This window comes from Anas platyrhynchos, chromosome Z, assembly GCF_047663525.1.
Source record: "Anas platyrhynchos isolate ZD024472 breed Pekin duck chromosome Z, IASCAAS_PekinDuck_T2T, whole genome shotgun sequence".
NCBI lineage: Eukaryota > Metazoa > Chordata > Aves > Anseriformes > Anatidae > Anas > Anas platyrhynchos.
This window is the reverse complement of record NC_092621.1, coordinates 43,328,842-43,349,633: the sequence shown is the minus strand read 5'-3', so window position 1 is coordinate 43,349,633 and position 20,792 is coordinate 43,328,842. Positions and strand designations below refer to the sequence as shown.

The 20,792-nt window shown below is 41.1% G+C and overlaps 1 protein-coding gene across 3 annotated transcripts in view; it reads left to right on the top strand.

The window, feature by feature from the left end:
• The first annotated feature begins 712 nt into the window (after window positions 1-712).
• The window catches only part of FRMD3 (FERM domain containing 3), a 148,892-nt gene continuing 128,812 nt past the window's right edge, over window positions 713-20,792 (top strand). For 2 of the 3 annotated variants that reach the window (XM_072031134.1, XM_027446530.3), the window contains exon 1: window positions 713-948. In XM_072031134.1, coding sequence (XP_071887235.1) covers window positions 850-948 — 99 coding nt within the window. In that variant the 5' untranslated portion in view covers window positions 713-849. Of the gene's footprint in view, window positions 949-19,294; window positions 19,460-20,792 lie in introns of those variants that run through there. The other variant, XM_072031133.1, reaches the window with a different exon arrangement.

Sequence of the window (20,792 nt, the reverse complement as noted above, 5' to 3'; positions counted from 1 at the left end):
TTTCATTTCACACTGAGAAAGGATGCACCCCTTTTTCAACACAGAGCCGATCCCCTTTCCAAGACTTGTCAGGTTTGGTGCCTGGTTCCTACACAGCCTACAAGGTTTGGAAATATGCACACATCTTTTTATGATGGCGAACACAATTAGCAGAGCTACCGGGTGATGTGTTTTCTTTCCCACTTGCACAACAAATGGGATGAGACAGTTCCTCCCTAATGGACCGGTCTTTTTCCCCGAGGAGACAAGTTTCCGAGACTCGCGCTCTTAAGCGAACTTGCATTACGCTCTCCATCTCCTGACAGCACACCCGCCTCGCTTGGCCATCCCTGCTTTACCTCCCCCTCCCCAGGCACACACACGCTTCCCTGGGACACCCGGAGCCCCACGGGGCGGGCAGGCTGCTCGGGGGGATGAGCATCTGAGCATCTGGGGGGGACCCTCCCGGGGGGCCCCAGACCTCGGGGGACACCGCGGCGGGGAAGGGAGGGGGGGGTCACTTTTTCCCCCAACCTGCCGTCACCGACGGGACCGAGAGGGCGGGCAGGGGGGGTTCGGAGGGGAGCGGACCCCCCTCGTCCCGGGGGCGGTGGCAGCAGGGGGATGCTGCGGCCGGCGAGCGGAGCGCAGCCTGACGCAGCGGCGGCCCCGGCCGCGGCGGGCGGGCGGATGGCGGGGGGCGGCGGCGGCCGCGGGGCGCCGCGGGGCTGAGGGGCGGTGCCGAGCCGTGCCGAGCCGTGCCGTGCCGTGCCGTGTCGCGCCGTGCCGCGGTCGGCCGGGCGCCGCTGCAGGCTGGCCCCCTGCGGCTGCCTGCGGGGCGGCGGCGGCGGCGGCGGGCGGGCGGCCGGGATGATCCGGTTCCGGAGCTCCAGCATCAGGTCGCTGAGCCCGGAGATGAAATGCACCGTGCGGCTGCTGGACGACTCCGAGATCTCCTGCCACATCCAGGTGCTGGCGGGGAGAGGCAGGAGAGGGGCGGCGCGGCGCGGCGCGGCTCGGGTCGGATCCGATCGCATCGCATCGGGGGCGCAGGGCCCGGGCGCGGCACCGGCACCGGCAGCTCCTCGCCCCCCGCACCTGGGGCTGGGGCTGGGGCTGCTCCTGTCTTGGTCTTGCTCTTGGCTGGAGCCCGCCCAAGCGAGGAGGGGGAACGGGGATGGCGGCGCCCCGGGGGTTCCTCTGGGGAGGGGTCCGGGGAGCAGCGCCCGGCTCGGGGGGCGAGGCCCGCGGCGTGGGGCGGAGGCGAGCGGAGCCCGGGGGGCAGCACCATGATCCCACAGCCCCCAGCTCCCGGTGAGACGCTGGCGGTAACTCCAGCCCACTCCAGAGGGCTTTCGGTGCCAAGAGCTGTGCGCGGGGAGGCAACTTTGCTGTGGTCCCCGATACTAACCCGGGGTGCCCCCCGGTCCCCGCGGGGAATAAGGGTGAAGAGGGCAGAGGCGAGCAGCCGGTGGGGTTCAGGGGGTGGGCAGCGTTTGTGGCGTGCGGGTGTTTTGCCTGTGCCGGGCAGGCTCTTGTCGAGACCCAAACTCCGGTAGGAACCAGGCTGCGCTGATCGGAGCTTCGGGGGCATCAGCAGGGGCACCGAGGTGAGCTTGGTGGCCAGGTGAGGAACCACGAGTGGTCCTCTGCAGAGTTGTTCAGCACTCGCAGCTGGTCTCCCTTGCTCTCTTTTCCCCCGTGGTAGGATGAGACACCCACTGCTTTAAGCCACACCGGCAGTCTTGTACAAAGACCAACTGCATCTGAAAAATAAAGTGCTGTGAGACACAAGCTACCTTTCCACTTGAACCAAGTTCCTTATTTTGTTAGTTTTGGTGGGGCCATTTAAAGGCAGTGACACTCAGTCAGTACAGAGCCTGGAAGTCACAGGAAATAACTGAAACATCTTGTACCCATATCACGGTAATGCTCTCGCTAATGAATAGTGTGGTTATGAGATCATGGCTTTTAATGTGTAAGAAGCAGAATGGCCTTCAGAGTCCTTTCTCGGAGCCTAATGCAAACTTCGCATAACTTTCTGGTATCTTCAAAAATTAATCCATTTAAAGTAAGGACATGAGATGGTGTGAAGCATTACAGCTCTGGAGATTTAAAGTGCTCAACAGACTTGCTTGTGCTAAAGAGTATGCCCTTTTGATGCCCACAGGGTACAAAAACCCAACCATTACATTACATTTTCTGTTGTGCAAGGTGAGGTAGTGAGCTCAGAGCTGGTTGAGTTGTGCTGCATTGTTGTGGCCCATTCCACCTCTAAGGCATGCGGAGGAACTGTGTTCCGTGCCACAGTTCAACATGTCTCAACTGTTCTGGTTCTAAGGATAACCTTGAAAATCCAATTCTATTATCAACTAACTCATCTAGAACTGTATTTCTTGAATCAGCACTCCAAAAATAAATAAAAGGTGGGAATGATGCATTTTTTTCCTGCGACTTTCAGCTGAAATTCCAGCATGGAAATACAGATCAAGATATTAGGAAGTACTCTGCTCTTGGCCACTTTGACAGAAACACCCAACTTAAATGAGGACAATTCCTGGTTCTGAGTTACATTTTGCTCTTTTCCCTTGCTTCAAACTGCCTAATCCTACGTACAGGTCACTACCCCTTACGTATATACAGAGGAGATATAACTTAGCTGTACTATTTATTTATCCTCTAATACATGTGTAACTGTTGAGACACTAGACATTAATAAACCCCAAACCACTTTTTAACTTTAGGCTCTTGAACAGATCTGTATTTGAACTTTGTAATACAGATAATACTTGCTAGGAGCTTTCACAATACTACAGTTTTATAAGTGATAAAAAAAAAAAAAGTTGTGAGTTTGTTGTACATATGCATTATTGATGCGTGCATATTCAGTGGGACAAAATAGCCCAGATGATGTGCTGCTGGGTTAGCAGCAGAGATGCCAGGGTTGTGCCAGCTGGAACATGTTGGACAGCTGTGTTTTGGTCATTAAGAGGATAAGAAAGCCTAATTCTACAACACTGCGAAATGCCAACAGAGTCTCTTAAGGACGCAGGTTGCAGTAAAGAACAGTGAAATTCTGGCTGTGCGTTTTCAGGGGGAACAGAGGGGAAACAGGCAGAGAGTCTGAGTGGTTCTGTATGTAGCTGATGGCATGCTGTGTGTTAGCCCTCGTAGTTTTGCCAGCTCCTGCTTTTTCATTTATATCTTCCCAGTAGTTGGCTTGCACACATGGTAGCCAGCACCACCCCAGTACTGAGGTGTCTGCTAATTACAAACTTTGTGGCTGCGCTGTTGATCACAGACCCTGCAAAACATGCAGTCAGTTTCTGGGCTAAAATGTTGTGAGGTAGCACTGGGAAGAGCAGACAAGAGATGTGTTCAGGCGCAGCAGCATATATATGTGTATCTATACTTTTGCTATGTGAATTTCATAGTGCTTAGGTAGGAACATAAAATACAGTTTTATTTTTAATATTAAAGTTATTCCAAAGCAGTGCTTCAGCTACACAGGAGGCTGACAGTTCCAGCTTACGGAAACTGCATTTTGCAGCCAGCAGTCCAGTGACAGCATGTGGGGTGGTGTGGGGAGAATCAGAGATGAATCACGCGTTTGCAGGCTCCGGCCAACTAGTTACCGAGCTGCGCGACTGCCATGTAGGTCACCAAGTCGCCCAAGGCTAGGTTCCCTGCTCAGGGGTCGGGATTCAGCATGTCGTCCTCTTCATCTGAGAGACTTCATGACTGCAAATTAGCTGATGTGGTGACAGGCACAGTGATGGGTTGAGGCCCGAGGGACGCTAAACTAATTCCTGTGGTGACTATTTTCCCTGTGTCTTTTGCTTGTTTGTGAAGCTTCCCTGGGACCTGTGCGTTGCACAGTCTTACAGCAGCACTAGGGTGAAGTTGTAGCGGCATGACTGAAATAGAGAGGTTATGAAAAACCGCCCAGAGGGCCAGCGGTCACTGTCTGTCCCTGTTTGCAGAAAGGAGAGCTGACCTTCTCGTGCAGACTGCCTGATGCAGCACAGAACCAAGGCCTGAAGGAGAGCAGTGGGGGAAGTAGGTCTTCAGAGGTACTGGAAGTGTGACTGGAGCAGCGGGAAGACCTCCTTTCTGGAGGTACTAGTGAGAGACTTATTTTCTGAGTCACTGAGATAACAAACACTTCACTCTTTTTGCAGACTTAATGCAAAAACTTCATGCATCTACTTAACCTTTTGCTGACAGTAACCTAAATATTGCTAATAGTAAGGATTTTTTATTTTTATTTTTGATTTATTTTTATTTTATTTGTTTTTCCTCCTGGGTTATTCTGCACATTCTTGTGCTTATGTAGTGAGTAAAGCCAGCTGTCAGGGTTCTGTTATGGTAGCATGTTTGTTATTAAATAAGTGAGCACACCCCGCCTTTGGTGGTTCCACTTGTGTGCTTGATATAAGGTGTGGGCTTAAGTATACCACATTTAATTGAAGAGTCTCTCGAGCATGCTACTAGTGTTTTGTTATTTTTTTTTTTAAGCTATGAGTAAGCATGTATTAGGAACCACTACAGCTCTAAATTTATTTCTCTGTAAGAAGTTAAAAAAAAAAAGTCCCTATCAAGAAAAATGTGACGTTTAATATGTTATTCAGTTTTTAATTTAATAAAAGTTCTACATGACTCCTTGAGCTGTTCAGTTCCAGCTTTACTAAACTGGAAATGAGGTTGGTGTGAATGAGCTTTTCTCTCTGCTGGAGCTTATTAATGGCAACAGTAGTGAACTTTGCTTTCTCTGTGTTTGTTTGTAGAAATACTGTATGGCTAGATCTCCCTGTGCAGCAGTCAGCCCATATGTAAAATCATTGCATTGTTGTGGAGCCTTTATAGTGTCAGAGGCTTTGCTTTGTAAGAACTTCCGCAAACAAAAATCTGTATAGATATCCCCCAAGATATCATCTGGCTGCACTACTTTTTATTTTTATTTTTATTTTTCCTTTAAAACCCATCCAAATGACTATTCGCTGTCATTTAGAAGAACAAACTTGAAGTTCTGGATGTGTCCCACTTTTGAGCAGGAGGGAGACATAATTTTAAGAAGCTGGTGTAGAAATCAGGAAGAAAACAAGTGGAGCAAAGCTTCGGTTTACTTGTTGTCTGTTCTTAGCCCTTAGGTGGAGAAGTCTGAAAAGGGTCATTACTTCTGCCAAGGATGATCCAGTAGCATAAGATGGCCTTGCACTTTCTTACTCCTAATGCAGGATCAGCTGCTGTGCAGTGTGAGTGCTGCTGCTTGTAGTTTGGCTAGTAGTGCACACTGTTCTCTCTGGCTCTTTTTGTAACACATTGAAAAACAGAATATTAAGTTCTTGCTTAATATTTTCTTCTTTGTCTGTATCTTGCCAACAGATGATAAGTTTAATAGAAATCTGTTAACCAAAGAATTCTTTTTAAAATTCCCATCCCTCAATAAAGCGTAGAAAACAATGTAACATGCTGAAGCAGGCTGTGCAGTAGAAGAGCAGTGTCCATAGGGAAAAGAATCTCACTGTGAATGAGTGCTGAATATGTTGATGATTTGGGAAAATAAGTAGAAGAGGGAAGCATGCGTGCAAAATGAATGAAGCAGAGGGGCCAGAGATGAGAACAAGGCAAAGAACCATGGCAGTAGGAAGCGAGAGGTTAAGGGATTATGCAGACAGCAGGCAGGAGATTTAGTGAATTTATATTTATCCTGTAAGCGATGTCAGAGCCGTAACCAGCAAGCGCCTTGAGCTGCGGGGATGATGCTGGAACGGTTCAAAATAGTAAGACGAGATAAGGAAGGGGATGCAAGCGAGGAGGGATCCTGTGCCATGTTTTCTTGATCTATTTTAAAAGACGCACACTAGGGCTTGTATTCTTAACTTTGTGCTGGATCCTCTAATTGTACGATCGCAACAGGTACACATGGCGAGAGGTGCAGGTGAAAAGCCTGCCTAGTTAAGCTAAGACTGTGGGTTAAACCTACCTCTGTTGTCATTTCATGTGTTTGATTATATCTGCAGTAATGTGTTTTCTTTTCAGTAGCACTTACAGATGTGCTCTCAGCTTCTTCCAGGGCTGGAAGTGAAACAGTGAGTGGAAGGTGTTACTAGAAAGTTACTAGGGTGTTATGAGCTCTTACTTATAAATGAAGTAATTAGCTTATCTGGATGGATTTTGATAAGTGTTTGTGAAGCTCAGTGGTGTCTTAGCAGTGCTTGCTGTATCCCAGGTAGGGGAGAGGCACATATCTATGTGTAATGCTAATGCGTTGCTACCACTTCACAAACTCTCCTGTTCTCTTTTAATCATTTTTGAATGAAAATATTTAAATTTTTAGCTTATGCAGGACTTTATCCAATACATACTAAGCTACAGCTGAATTGCTTCTGTGTTGGATAAAGTTTGCTAACAATGCCGAATTAGTTTTGTTTCCACACTCTGTGTTGTTAAATTTTTAACAAAGTCTGAAAATCCCGTATTGGTAAGAGTGCTCTCACTTTTCATTTTACTTATTTCCTGTAGATTGTAGTTGGTGTCTTCCTTTGAATTTTTGTTGCTAGTATAAAAAGATGGGCTACTTACCCGTGTGCTTAAGGACTGGCCTGATCCAACGCTGAAGAACATCTGTTTTAGTAAACACAGTGTAGTCCAATATTTCAATGTATTGGCATTTCAAGGTATTGGTAGGGCCTGGTGCTACAATGTGGGAGGAAAAGTATGAAAAAAGCAGGTATCTGTACATGAAGTAGGTAGTTAACAGTGTGAAGCTAAAAGGGTAGTTATTCATTGAAAATGTTGGTATAATCTTTTCATTTTTGCCCACCTTTCTCTTTTTCTTTATAGATTTGAAACAAAATTGTTATGTTCTTTGTTGCCATGCATATTTGGGCACTGGCTGAACAGTAGGAGGGGAGCGGTAAGAATAACAAAAGGCAACCGGAAAATGGATAATGCAGTGCAGGACAGCTTAGCTCTCCAAACTTCAAATTATTGGTTTGTTGGAGAGTGTCTCCTGTGAGACGCAGGTTGCTTTCTGCTTGCGTGAACTCAGATGCTCATTTGTCTTGACCGTGTTTTTGGCAACCCCTTAAAGAGAGTTAGCCTTCTTGCACTTTGAGATGCCCTCATCTGTCTAAGCATCTTTAGTGCCTTTATACAGACCTAATATATGAAGCAGCTGAGAAGTGATCGTTTGTCAGAATCATTTGGCCCAAGATTAGAGCCCAAGTGAATCACTGTTAATGAAGTAACCATGTTTTCACTTTTTACTTGATTTGCCTAGATTGAATTTTCTGTAAAATGCATGAATGGTTCAACAAAATACATCGGTGTCCCTGAAATTATCTTTAAAAAAAAAAAAAAAGAGATTTGTGCTTTTTCTGTGGGAAGGACATTTAGGGAGATCTGGATTTTGCTTGTATGGGTGTTGCTTATCCTCTGGAACTGACAGTATATAAAAAGCATAAGATTACACATTTAGAGAATGGGAAAAATGGTAGCTGATTTTACTGTTCCACCTCAAAAAAAGTCAGCTGGATTGGGAAGATGGGAGGTTGTTTCTTTCTCTGATAAAATGCTATTTTCTGTAGTAAAGGTCTCCGTCCTTTTGGGTATTTTGGTTCATTAAATCAAACATACTGGAAATGGCTTTTTTTTATGATCTCTCTCTCTCTCTCTCTCTTTTTTTTTTTTTCTCCCCCCCCCCCACACCCCTCTTTTTCTTTTATTGCCCCTGCCCCCTTTTCACCAGCCTCTGGTGTGGATAATATCAACCTGTTGGCAAGGTTCATAACATCCGGATAATCTTTCTTTCCTTTTCTTGTTAAAGTTAAGCTGTCACCAGATGAGTTCTGTGTCTTTCTGTGCTACATACGGAAAACATCTCCTCATAGTGCTTCCTTTAGCTAAAGCTGCCTGTCCGCTCCTTCATTGCTTGTTTGCTTAATATGCCTCATTTTTCTCTCTAATCTTGCTTTCTTAGTGCCCTTTTCTAGACCTTGCAAATTATCTTTTTGTCCAGATTGGCTTACCTTCTTGTTATTCTGTTTTAATTCTTTGTCCAGTAATGAAAACTCATTTGTAATAATTCCATAGCAATTAAACTAATACTAAATCTTTTTCTTTCTGGCATAAAAATGAAAAAAATCATACAAACATTCTTTCTTTCTCTCCTCCACTTTCAGTTTATTTTATTCTTTCCAGCTACAAGCACTCAGCTCATAAAAAGCATTCCTGATTTCCTCTTTTCAGGGTTTAATACTTTGATTTTGATGGAGGTGAATGAATAATCAGCTCTTGCTGTTTCAGTCTTCTGTCAAGGTAGATGCTGTTATCCAGTTCACAGTTAACTATTTCAGTAGCAGGCCAAGTGTGAGAAGCAATCACTCTATTCATGGTTGCTCTTTGTGGGAGTTACTGAGTAACTTGATAAAGAAGAACCCAGGGACGAAGAGTGTACGTCAATATTCTACTAATGTTACATTTAGAGGAAATAATTGCCCTGGGTGAAAGTATAGCTGGAAACTTGAGATAAAATGGATCATACAAATATGTGTAATGGTAAGCATATTTCTCAAGGTTGCTCACAGCCAGAAACGAGAAGATATGAGCTATATCCAATGACTTATTTTTCAGCAGAAAGGTTCATGAATACAAGTAATTTCTAAAGCTGCAAGAACTGGAAATCTGGCTATTCAAGACTGTTACCATTCAAAACTTAAGTAAGTCTTAAGTGGCAACAAAATGATTACTGTTTAAAAGCTTTCTTTGGAAAAATGTTAAATGAGTCAACATCTTCATTAAAAGCACTTGTTATTTCTCCCTTATTTACTTAAACTCTAGAAGAAGTAAACAATCTGGACTGAAGACATTCTTTGTTCCTCCCAGACATATGGTCTCACAAGTATGTTTTTCCCATAACAACTCTCTTTGGAAGAGAATTATGCTTCAAAAAAAAAAAAAAAAAATCTAGATTTGCACCTCTCTCTTTTTGGGTTGATGTTGTAACATACAAGCTTACTATGCAAGTGCATGTGTTGCAAGCATGACTTTTGTATTTCCGACAAAACTGCGTAAAACCTTTTTTATTCAGTCAGTCCATATGCCCTCATTTTGGTTGGTCTTTCATGCAACTGCAACAGAAGCAAGTAAGAAAGGGGATTGAAAAAAAATCCCCCTACCTCCCCAAGCCCAAATACTGTCAGCCTAATTTAGAGCAGGCTTTAATAACTTAAGTCTAAGGAGCCTAAAAAGCGGGCAATTTCAGTATTAATAGTGAAATTCTATGGAAATTGATGCATTAAGGCTGTATTGGTACATGCATGTTGTTTCCAGGCATGGAGGCTATTGAAATGCTGTTGTCTCTGGAGGCTGCATGTGAACTGCCTTTTGGGAGTGGTTCCTGGGCCATTCTATCTGCCAGGTGCTTCCTGGGAATCAGTCAGGATAAATGTTCAGTGGCACAGGGCACACTGCGCTCAGACAGTGGTCCTAATGGCATGGATGGTGGATTTCAACACTCCAGAATGCTTGATGTGTTTTAGAATAGATGCAATTTTCGCTCTCAAAAAAACAGACAAACGAACAACAACAAAAAAAGATGTTATGAATGATTGAAGATATATTTTGTAGCTCTGATACTGATTTTGTGAAATGTCAACTGTGTTCATAACACTGTCATTCTAAATGGGAAATCTGAAGTATTGTGCACAACATCATAAAATAGTTGGTGGTAGCTAAACTAGGAGCAGTACTGGTTTTGGTAAGTGCTTACAAAATCACTGTGTTAGGTTCTGCAGCTGTAATCTTGGATATGAACCTGCAGTCTCTCCTGGAATGGCAGAATGATTATGATAATGATGATTATTATTTATTAATATTATCTTTGCAAGATCTGAACAACAGAGTCTTATACACAAGTACTTTCCAGAATCAGGAGATTAGAAACTCAGGTTGTGATGTTCTATTATTTATTTGTTATTTTTACTGGCACAACTCCAAACTCTGTAATGGAGCAAAAAATGAGACATGGCTATTTCTTAGAAAAGTAATTGCAAAAATGCAGATGATGCCACTCTACAGAGATACCAATTTCTTTAGGCTTTTCAGATTATAGTGCAGCCCATCCTTCATTTCTGCTCTGTAGCTTTAAAATTGTAAAATAAAGATAAATACTTCAGAAGGAGAGTGATGGTTACTCTTGCATTAGATGGGGCAGTTACTCAGGGTGTGAGTTAAGATCTGAAGCTGTGTGCTATCAGCCTGAACTCAAGTGACTCCACTGATTTACCTTGAGACACTCAGTGTGCCAGTAAGTGCAGTGCACTGACTCTGCTTTCTCCTGTTCATGTGAATTTTCTTTAGCTCTATCCTGCAAAAAGAAGAGAAATAACAGAGGCTTTTACAGACGGTGCTGTGAATGATTCAGTGCGCAGACTGAGCCATTCACACAAAATTACTCCAGCAGCTTGCTGTGCTTCAGTCAGTTGCTAGGTGCAGAACCAGAGAGGCTTTTCTGTTTTGACTGGAGAATCCACTCACATTGCCAGGATTTCCGGATTAGTTTTCTCATACGGTCTGACAGTTTGTACTTTACAGCCACCAGAACTGGGAAGGCTGGAGTGGGAGTCATTGGTCCCCAAACCAAAAACTCCTGCAGGCCAGTATGCCTTAAAGCAGGCAGGATGGCACGTCTAAGGGAAAAAATGAACAGTAATCGACACAGTTTAAGGACAATCTGTTGCCTGCTTGGTGTATCTGGTTATTTTTTTGTGTTTGGATTATGTGCACCAATTAGTAATCTTCATCCGGTAGTTTGTTGTGGATCAGAGGCTGGTTTGCATCTTGCCCGAAGAGTTTATGTTGTAATTTCAAGGAAAACGCAATAAGGGAATGCATAATTAGCCTTGTGATGATGAGGCTGCACAAAGTAATTTGTGTAGTTGTCCCAAATTTGACTTAAGCTGGGGGGGTGGGGTGGGGGTGGAAGGAATACTACCATTGGAGAAGAAATTCTGACTTGGATGCTGATTTGTATGGGGCAAAGATCAAGAATGTAGAGATTTCAACACTGTGGAGAAGATGTCAGTATTCACTGTGCTTTCCCAGTGCTTGTACATGATTTTTGTGTTAGTCTCTTAGGTGCACTTTCTGGTGAAGAAAAGTGTTCCTAAATTCATGATCCCAATTGACAAGGTAATTTTTACTGTTCTAATTAATTTCTTCCTCATTGCTAACTCTGTTTGTTTCGAGGTAAGAAGTGAGCAGGGTTGTGATTAGGGTTGTGTAAATTCCCTGCCATCTCTCCGCTGTGCAGAGGCTATTGCCATTTGTGAATTTAGCAGGAAGCACAAACAGATGGAAATGTTAGATGTAATTCTGCCCTGTACACTCACTGGTTTTAATGTCTGCTCCTGCCTTTCAGCAATTTGTAGCTTACTGTCTTCTTCATCACAGAGGAAGATATCAATACCACACCTAAACCCGGAACCCTGCAATACCCTTCTAAGACTGTCATCCAACCCACCAACTAGCAATTCTCTTCCTTCAGTCCTCTGGAAAGTTTCTACTCCTTTCCACAGTGCCATGGTGCTTGTATTCATGTTACTTTTTTTTTTTTTTTAAGTGGGGCAACATGCTGGTAGATGCCCAACAGAAATCTGTTAATAAATGTCATGGTTTCCTGGTTTGCTGATTCCTGTGATTATTTGATTATTTCACAGAGAAAGTTCAAAGAGTTTTTATAGATTTATGCTAATAATTACTTACATTTGTCTCATTGACTTTTTTTCCCCAGGATGCCTTTTTGGTTCATCATTTTGATGGTGATCCAGAGTTAGTCACTGAGTAGTAATTACCAGAAGTAGTACTTTTTGATGTTCAGTGTTTTTAAGATTTTTTTTTTTAAAGTAATGTGACATAGTTTATTGACACAGTGAACTCTCTTGACTCCTTTCTCACAGTGTTACTACACTTGGCCACATATCATCTACACCTGGTAATGTGCATGTGTGTGTGTTGTATACCTCCTATAACTTACCTGTAATGGTCTGTGCAGTTTTAAGACTTTTACAGTCTTCATTGTACAGTATTTCATTGTTTGTGTCTTTGTTTTGCCAACTATGACTTAAAACAGTCAGGTTTTCTAACAATGAGGTCTTACATTAAGTATGACAGTTTCTTTACTTTTTAGTCATTAACTAATTTATTCTTACCAGTTTAATTTCTTTTTACCAATGTAAAAAATCTTTTATTTCCATGGTCTGCGAGCCTGACCCCTCTCATCTCACATTGCATTTTTTTCAATGCTACCCGAAGCCTTAATAAATTTTATGTATTTTTTAAATTGCAGTCAGCACTTTTGGTCTTTAAAGTACATATTTTTCCCCATTCTTTGCATTTCAACTGTTATGTGTTATGTATTTCAGGAATTCTGGAAATATTTCTATATCAAGAAGTTTTTGTTTCTGTTTTTTTTTTTTTTTTTTTTTTTTTTTTCCATAACATCAGAAAACACAGATAATTTTTGAAAACTAAAGCTGCCTTCCTTTCTAGAATAAATTTCCTGTTAAAACTCTTAGCACTACTCACATGCTTTTCGGTATGAATATTCACATCTTTTAATTTTTTTTGTGTGTGTGCTAAAATTTATTTAGACATCCTGTCTTGTTTACAGAAAATTATGTATAGTTTTCTGTCACAGGCTGATAAATAGTGGATATCATATGCCCTGAAAAATTAGATACAAACTGAATGTTTTTGTATTCATAGCTCTAACATCTGTCATTTTAAGTGCTTTTTCACTCTGTGAATATTTATGCTATTGTTGCTTTGTGCTTGGAGATATTGTAATCCAAAAACTGCAAGGGAGTTGTATTTCCTTCTCAGTTTTTCCATACATAGCTGATATTCTGAGCAAAGATGACTTTTTGCTTTATTTGATGGGTTCCTGTTAAGTTGCTTTTGATATTTCTGGGTAACAGTATATTTTATAGATCAGGAAATAAAAAGGAAGATGCAGATATGGATTTTGGTGCTTTTCCCTTTTCTCCTACCACCCATGCTTGTGGAGCCCTTGGTCAGTGTGCGTGCGCTGATTTCTAATGGTGATTCTGGTGTCCTCCTCCTGCTTAGAAAAGTGGACAATGAAAACAGCACCAGGCACAAGGGGCAGGGACAACTGCACCTTGTTGTCCCTTTGCTTGCTTATCTCAGCAGTGGGTGCATCCTGTGTCTGACCTGGGAGCAGAGCAGTGGCACACACACCAAAGGGCACATGTGTGGCAGCCTGGCGGCAGGGTCAGGAAGAGAGAGACACAGCCTTGCTTTCTCCTAGGATGTTGCAACTGGTCCCTCTGATGGGTCTTGGTTTATGGAGGTTGATGGCAGGTGCAGAGTGTGGTGTTGTACAATGTTGTTTTTTTTTGGTCTTTAACAGAAGAAATAGTCCACCTTACCCTTTTTCTCAGTGAAGGAAATCTTCAAATCTTCACTTTCCTTTCAGCAGAACTTCTTTTTTCTGTTCACTACACCAAAGTGATCTTTTCCCCTTTCCCCCTTTTCTAGTTTCTATGTTTTTTTTTTTCTCTCTCTCTCTCTCTCTCTCTCTTTTTTTTTTTTTTTTTTTTTTTTTTTTTTTTTTTTTTTTTTTTTTTTTTTTTTTTTTTTTTTTTTTTAAGAATAAGCAGGTTGCATATAAATATATAAATCTTTTTTGAAATTCCTAATTTGCTGAGTTGACATCAGTTAGAGAAGACGAGAAGAGCTATGCTCACTGTGAACCTGCAGAGCTGGTTTGTGTCCTACATGTTTGGCACCTCTCTGAGAGGTACAGACGGAATTGCATTTCCTAACCTATTGTTGTTTCCTCTGTCTCCAGAGGATTCATGGCTTACGTAGAAACCAAAATGTTTGCTTGAGGAAGATGATGAGTGTTTTATCCTGAAGGCGAATGATGAGGAAAGGTTATGAATCCACAGGGAAGTGAGTTTAATGAATTCTGTTTTCCTATTGTGTCCATACAGATTTGATATTGCTTTGTAATTAAAATTGGATCTGCTTCTGCAGAATGATTTTTTTCTCATTTTGAACTATGTAGCCTTTCCTATGCATTTCTGAAATAGAACAGCTAAATATATGCTCAAAAAAAGGAGAAAAAAAAAAAAAAGGAAAAAAGAAAAAGGGAAGGCACTCTGTCATCCCAGAGGAGTACTGGGATTCCTCCAGTAGTATTTCTTTGCAGAAATATCATGAGATGAGTTTCTAGCCAAGAGAGAGAGATTTTTGCCTTATGAACAAGATAATTGTATATTTCTGTTCAAAGTAAACATCATCCTGACACATTTTATGACCGCAAGATATTTTATGTGCTCACTGGAATAAACAACACACAGGGATGTCTCAGACATTTAGTCAATGGATAATGCTGTGCCTGCTTTTATGCATCTTTCTACTTAATCAGAGATCAAAACTGAACTCCAGCACTTGAGGGCATGTGGGGAGGGGTTTTTGACACTCTGGAGGAAAGTGAGTCTGTGAAGCCTTAATGATTGCTTCTTCATCTATGCAGATTTGCCTTAACTGGTGCTAAATCTGCTGTAATATTGATAACATTCCTCACCTAATTAATGTCCCAAACATAACGGAGTGTATGCTGGTAGTGTACTTTAGTTCTCGATGCAGGGAGAACACAAATGGTAAAGATTGCATATAAAGATGTAAGCTATGACTACAAATTTGACGTGCCTTCTGTTAAGTGAATGAAAAGTATTTTAATCTCTAATTTTTGTACATCGGGCCATTCCATGGCTTAGCTGGCATAAGAAATTTTATTAAACGGATTCTGGAACAGTTCCCTGTCAGGGAGGCAATTAATTAAATGTTGCGAGCTATATTGCTGAAGAAGTATGTTGAGTGACTGACTGTCTTTATTGCCAACAGAGTATGAAAATTCATGGAGGTGAAAGTTGCCTTTTGCTTTTCATCCATCCTGGTCTGTGTGGTTTGGAGATTTGACAAAGAGTCTAGCAGCTCGAACACAAGCAGCATGAATGCATAACCAGAAAAGACTGGGTAGCCATCGTGTTCGGGTTTGCTGGTTTATGATACGGACTGAAATTTAACTGAACTGGGGTTGTGAGGAATTGTGGTTGTAGTCAGGGTTGCTCCTAAGAAGTGGGCTGGCTCACGCAGCCTAGTCCTTCTGAAAAATAAGAGCAGAAGTGAACAGAAAAGCTTCTTTCCATGACATTTTATAGTCTTGGTGAGACAATTATTTTTCTAATGTCTATTTCTACTGTTCCTATAGGGCACGCTAGAAAGTGTAGATCTAGATTTTAAGGATAAAAGTTGCTGTAGGGTCTGTGGTGGAAGCTGTTAAATGTACAGCCACCTGTGAAGTGGCTGTAGTGGAATCTGTTTAATTTGGAGCTCCTTAAAAGCTTTACAGCAATGACTGCAAATTTTCCCAATCTGGGATAGAAACACTCATGCTCCCCTGTCTGTACTAGATATATTAATGTGGGAATATCATCCCTAAAGTTTGCAAGAAGCATTTAGTGCCTCAGATGACTCTGTGGGTGGAGTGTCCTCCTCCTAGCAGGAGTCATCTGCTTCAGGGTGAATGAGAATGGGCCTTGCAGTCTGTAGCAGTGGTGTGGAGACACAAATTAACCTTTCGTTTTGTTGTCTGCCTTGTGAGCCTCTCCTGCTTTGCAGAGAGGAGTGACTGAGCCTGCATTGATCATGGTGTAGCTGTGACATTCCTTCCTCATCTGTGGGGTCACTGCGTCCCTCCGCAGTGCCCAGGGGAGGAGTGGCCATACAGGCCATCTCCACACTGGCACTACTCCAGGTCTGGAGGGAATTAATTGATGAATGTCTTTCTCTGCTGGGTGGGGTACATTTCATCATGTCCTGGAGGGTGCCGCAGCCTGTAGCTTTGCCATGTCTTGTGATTGTCATGAGAAGAGGTATGGGCTCATCCATGGCACTGCTTACTGCCAGGCCTCAGGTACCTCAGGTGGTTTGAATCATTATGTTTGCTGTAGATGAGACAGCTGTTCAGGAGTACAAATAGAGAGCCCATCACAGGAAACTCTCAAAATTTAGCAAAGATGAAGTCACACCAAATGTCTTTTGGAAGATTTGTTGAAGGCAGAATCATGTTTCTTTCAGAACCCATTGTTCCACAGTGCTAGCATTGCTACAGATTTTTAGTGGACCCCTTTCTGTTTTCTTGCTAAAGGAACTGATACATATTCTCCTCCCTGACAGGAATTTCTTTCTCTCTAGCATATTACCATTTTACTTTTGCAGAATTTTCCATCTTTAAATAAGTATGTGTCTGAAAAGTCTGGGTGACTTTCATTAAGAAAGTCACTCTAATTTAATTTCTGTAATTAAAAAAAAAAAGAAAGAGAAAACTCAGATGCTTTAGTTGTCTCAGTATATCTAATGAATGCAAGGAGCTTTGAGCTAGCATGCAAAGGGCAGCTTGACACAGGGAACTAAACATGCAGAGTGCATTTCCAAGGATGGTGATATCAGTGTTCACTGTGTTATCACAGTAGTAGCTGGGAGCCCAGGGTGTGGATAAGGACCCCATTTTGCTATGTGAACACAAAATAAAATACTCTTCCTAGGCATGCCTGAGGTCATCGATACCCGGTGGAATAGTGAGTTAAATACATAACAGCTTATTGCCATTTAGATTAGAAGTCTTACTTGAATCTGTATGCGTTCCCAGTTTGTGGAAAGCAGGATTGAAAACATAATAGTATAAATCCTTTTTGCTGGTACATTTTAATATATTACAATTGGACAGTGTTCACTGAGGCAGGCAGTAATCTGTTCAATCTTCAAATGAGACTGAGTTGTTTTCCGTGCCCACATCCTTAATGTAAGATTGCTGCCCAGGTGGGCATGGGCACACAAAGAAAAAGGACTGGAGAGCGTGATGTAATGGTCTCAGCATGTTGTTATTTTTGCAAAGAAAACAGGGGCTTAGAAAATTATAATGGAGTGTGTTTTTGTGTTCCCTCCTTCCTGACTGAAGGGCTTATCTGGAAAGAAACAAAAAGTTACTTGTTTTGGAAACTCAAGAAGGGGACTGGGGTTTCTAAGAAAGGTTGGTGATTGCTATCCTCTCTCACTTGGCAGTAAGAAGAAAAGGAACAAGAGGGCCCTGACAGGTAGGGGTGAATTACAGATGAGAACAGATGAAGAGTGACTAGTAGAAAGGATGAAAACTCTTGGTGGTGTGCATGAGGGACACCCTGAAGCAGTAGACTAGGGACAAGATCTTTGAATCAGCATCTGGAAGGAATACAAGTGGAGTGAAATGTTACTTAGCAAGGTCAGAGGATGTGATACTGGGATAATCTAGTCATAAAATGATGGCAACAAAATCATGTCTTGTTTCATTATACCCTTGTCTACTTAGGGGTTAGGAAGAATAATGATGATTTGTAATAATAATATGGTTTGAGAAACAAAGTAGGTGTGTGTTAGTAGAACATCAGCTTTGTCATACTTTAAAAATTAATTGAGCAAGTAAGGGCTTTTTAAAAGCTTTCTTTGACAGGCCAAGGATGCATGGGCTGTGAAGCTTGTTGTACTGTATTATAATTGTGTTTCCAAGAAGGTAATAAATCTCTGGATGCTTAGCAGTAGAATCCCATTTTCAATTAAGAAATGATATTTTAATACTTTCCTGTTTTGAATTTGGCATGGAGGATCCTGAATGACATGCTTGGACTTAGTCATTGTCTTCTGTCATAAGGGTCACAGTCTTCTGGATGATGTCATCTAGATTTAGACATGCCCTGTTTTGGGATTTTCCATAATGATATCTACAGACTTTAAAGGTGAGTCTCAGCTACGAGCTCTTCGGGTACTATTTTTATATTTTTATGCAACAAATCGTGTACTCTGACCATGAATGGTGCAATTTTCAATACAATCAGTAGCTTTTAAAGCTTCAAATTATGTTAAATTCTTTAACAATAGAAAAAGGCTGGCAACTCTAACATGAAAGTTCTGGTGTGCAAAACCCAGGGGTTTTAAGAAAAAGTCAGGGAACACTGGAATAGGGTAAAAGTGCTGATGAGCTGCTCATTGTCTTCTAGTGTGATTTGCTGCTTTGGATAAAAAAGTTGAGGCACAAGGGAAAATGAAAATGAATTTACAATAATAATGTAAATGTTTCTGTTTATTTGCGTTTGGAATTTGACTAGCTAAAGTTGAATTAGACTAGATTACTTTATTTTAAAATTACACTAGATGAAGGACTTTAGGAATGAGGCAACCAGCTTAAACATTAGTGCCGAAAGACTGCAATATAAGCAATGTCTGTTAGAAAATTAATAAGCTAAAACACTTAAATACTTTTTAATGAACATTTCACAGCTGGCTTTTAAAGGATTGTTTAATGTGATTAAGGATTGAGTGGTGAAGAATGCTAACAGACTGTGAGTGTTCTCAGTTCTTGACCAAAATGTAAAGGAAATTATTCCATGTTTACTCCAGTATTCATGAATTATGTAGAGATATTATGCATAAGGTTTAATATGGTGTACCTGAATTATGAAACTGGTGTTCGTACTTGCAGCGGGTTTCCTTTCAACATTAGTGGATAATCTGAGGTGAATTCAAGTATGTATACTGCCCTTCTTACCACTGACACCAGGAAAGTATGAATGGGATATGCAAATACACGTACCTTTCATTACACAGAGTGAATTTTAGAGTATATGATGTTTTTCTTCATCAGCTAGTACTTTCAGTACTGGTTTTCCAGGAGATTGGGGATGCACTCCCCAAATCACATGAGCATCACAATCAGCTTTGAAAGTTAATTTCATGTAACAGCTCTGAGATCTTGTCAGACCAAATAAATAATTTGTATGAGGCTGCAGAGTTCTCATGAAGATAGTCTTTAGCAAGCACTTGGCACGCTAAGGTTGTTTGCTTTATGTACTATAATAAAGCCTGATGCAAACAGATAATGAACTGGAGTTTCCTGTGGTGGTGATGTTAACTCTATCCCCATGTTTGAGTTGCAGGCAAGGGAAAAAGGGAGAGTTATAAACTACCCCACTGTCACAAGAAGTTGCTAAACCATGTTTTGCTTCATTTTCTCTGCACAATATGTTAGTGATTAGATTATATAATACTGAGTGTAATATGATCTTGACATGTCTAATGGTACCAAATAATAATAAAAAAAAGTTAAAATGACAGACCTTATAAAAGCTGACTACCTAGTAATGGTCTTTCTTTATTTGCAACAGTAGCTTTTTTCATGAACAGTCAGAGAAATTGTTCATCTCAGTGACTTGTACAAACTTCAGAAAGTGATGAAGAAGATTTTTTTTCCTCTTAAGCACTATGAGTGAAATGGTAATAAGATGACAGAAGTTCAGAAACATACATGGAAATAGTAACACAGTCTGAATCTCCCACTGTAGATGGTACTAAGGTAAGTTTTTTGCACCTAATGTATTTAAATGACCTGCTGATTCCCTTCCAATCTATAATTTAATTATTAGACACTTATTTTGTTTATTTTTCAATTGAATTTCTGATTCCCATCCAGTTAGAAAGCAAATAGAAATGGAGTATTGATCATCTTACATCCAAGCAATATAAAAAATATAATTGCTTAAATAATTATGTATGTATGCGCAATACAATGGCATGCTTATTTCAGTTAATGTTTTAAGGCTTATCAACTAAAGATGCTTGAATTAAAGAAAAAAAGCACAAATATTAAAATCAAATTGTTTGTGTGTCAGTAGTCTTCTGGTTGCTGTTGTAAATCACATTTAAACAACCATTACTTAAGCAGTACATTTCAATATGCGTAATGTCTGCAGTGCCAGTTTGGATTCAGGTTTTACTGGCAAAAATAAGCAAGGAAAATCCCAACTTGTTTAGAGCTTAAGATCCCTCCCTATAAAGTGTGCCTGCGAGGGGTTTTTGTAAATGTTTCCACCTTTGTGGTTTTTATTGTGGGCTAAATTCTGCCTTTAAATTAGAACCTCTGCTTGTGGTCGATTTCACAGTGCAGAGGATGTCAGAGCTGCAAACTGCTGGGCTCATGCACTGGCTGTGCTGCTGTATGCCTTTCTGCTCCTGGGGCAGCCTCTGCTGTTCTGTAGAACAGAGTGAATTATCCATTTAAAGAGAATGTGTAAGGCTGTGTGTTGTTTTCTTAAAATCATTGTGCTTAGGCGAGGTCAAATATCAAGGTCTTAAGTATTCACATTTACTTAAATGTACATATTTTTAACGTGTATATATTATATATATATATATTAAATGTCACACAAGAGGGTGACAGTCCTAACTTTTATTATTTTCCTTTTATCACAACAAAGCAATCTTTCAAAACATTTTAAAGGAAAGAGCCAGAATTAGGTTGGAAATTCCTTTCAACAATAAATTATGTTCTGAGAACAGGAAGTCAGTGTTTCTGGAAATGTAAGTCTTAACTCTGCTTACAAACTAGAGGAAAAGAATCAAATCCATTAGGCATATGGATTTTTGTAATTATTTTAAGAGCAAATACCTAGCTTTTGCCATTTTCAGTCACATAAGCCTGATTTATCCTGTATAAAACAACTAAGTAAAGCATATTATTTAAGTGGGAGACTGTAAACACCCATATTTCAACTGAAGAGAGGGAATGTGGGGGGCATGCAATCTGTCCTGAAATGTAATTCATAGAAGGGATTATTACGAAGGTTTTTGCAGTTCCTGATGATTGTGTCACTGAATGCTACATAATAATACTATAGATTGAATTATTG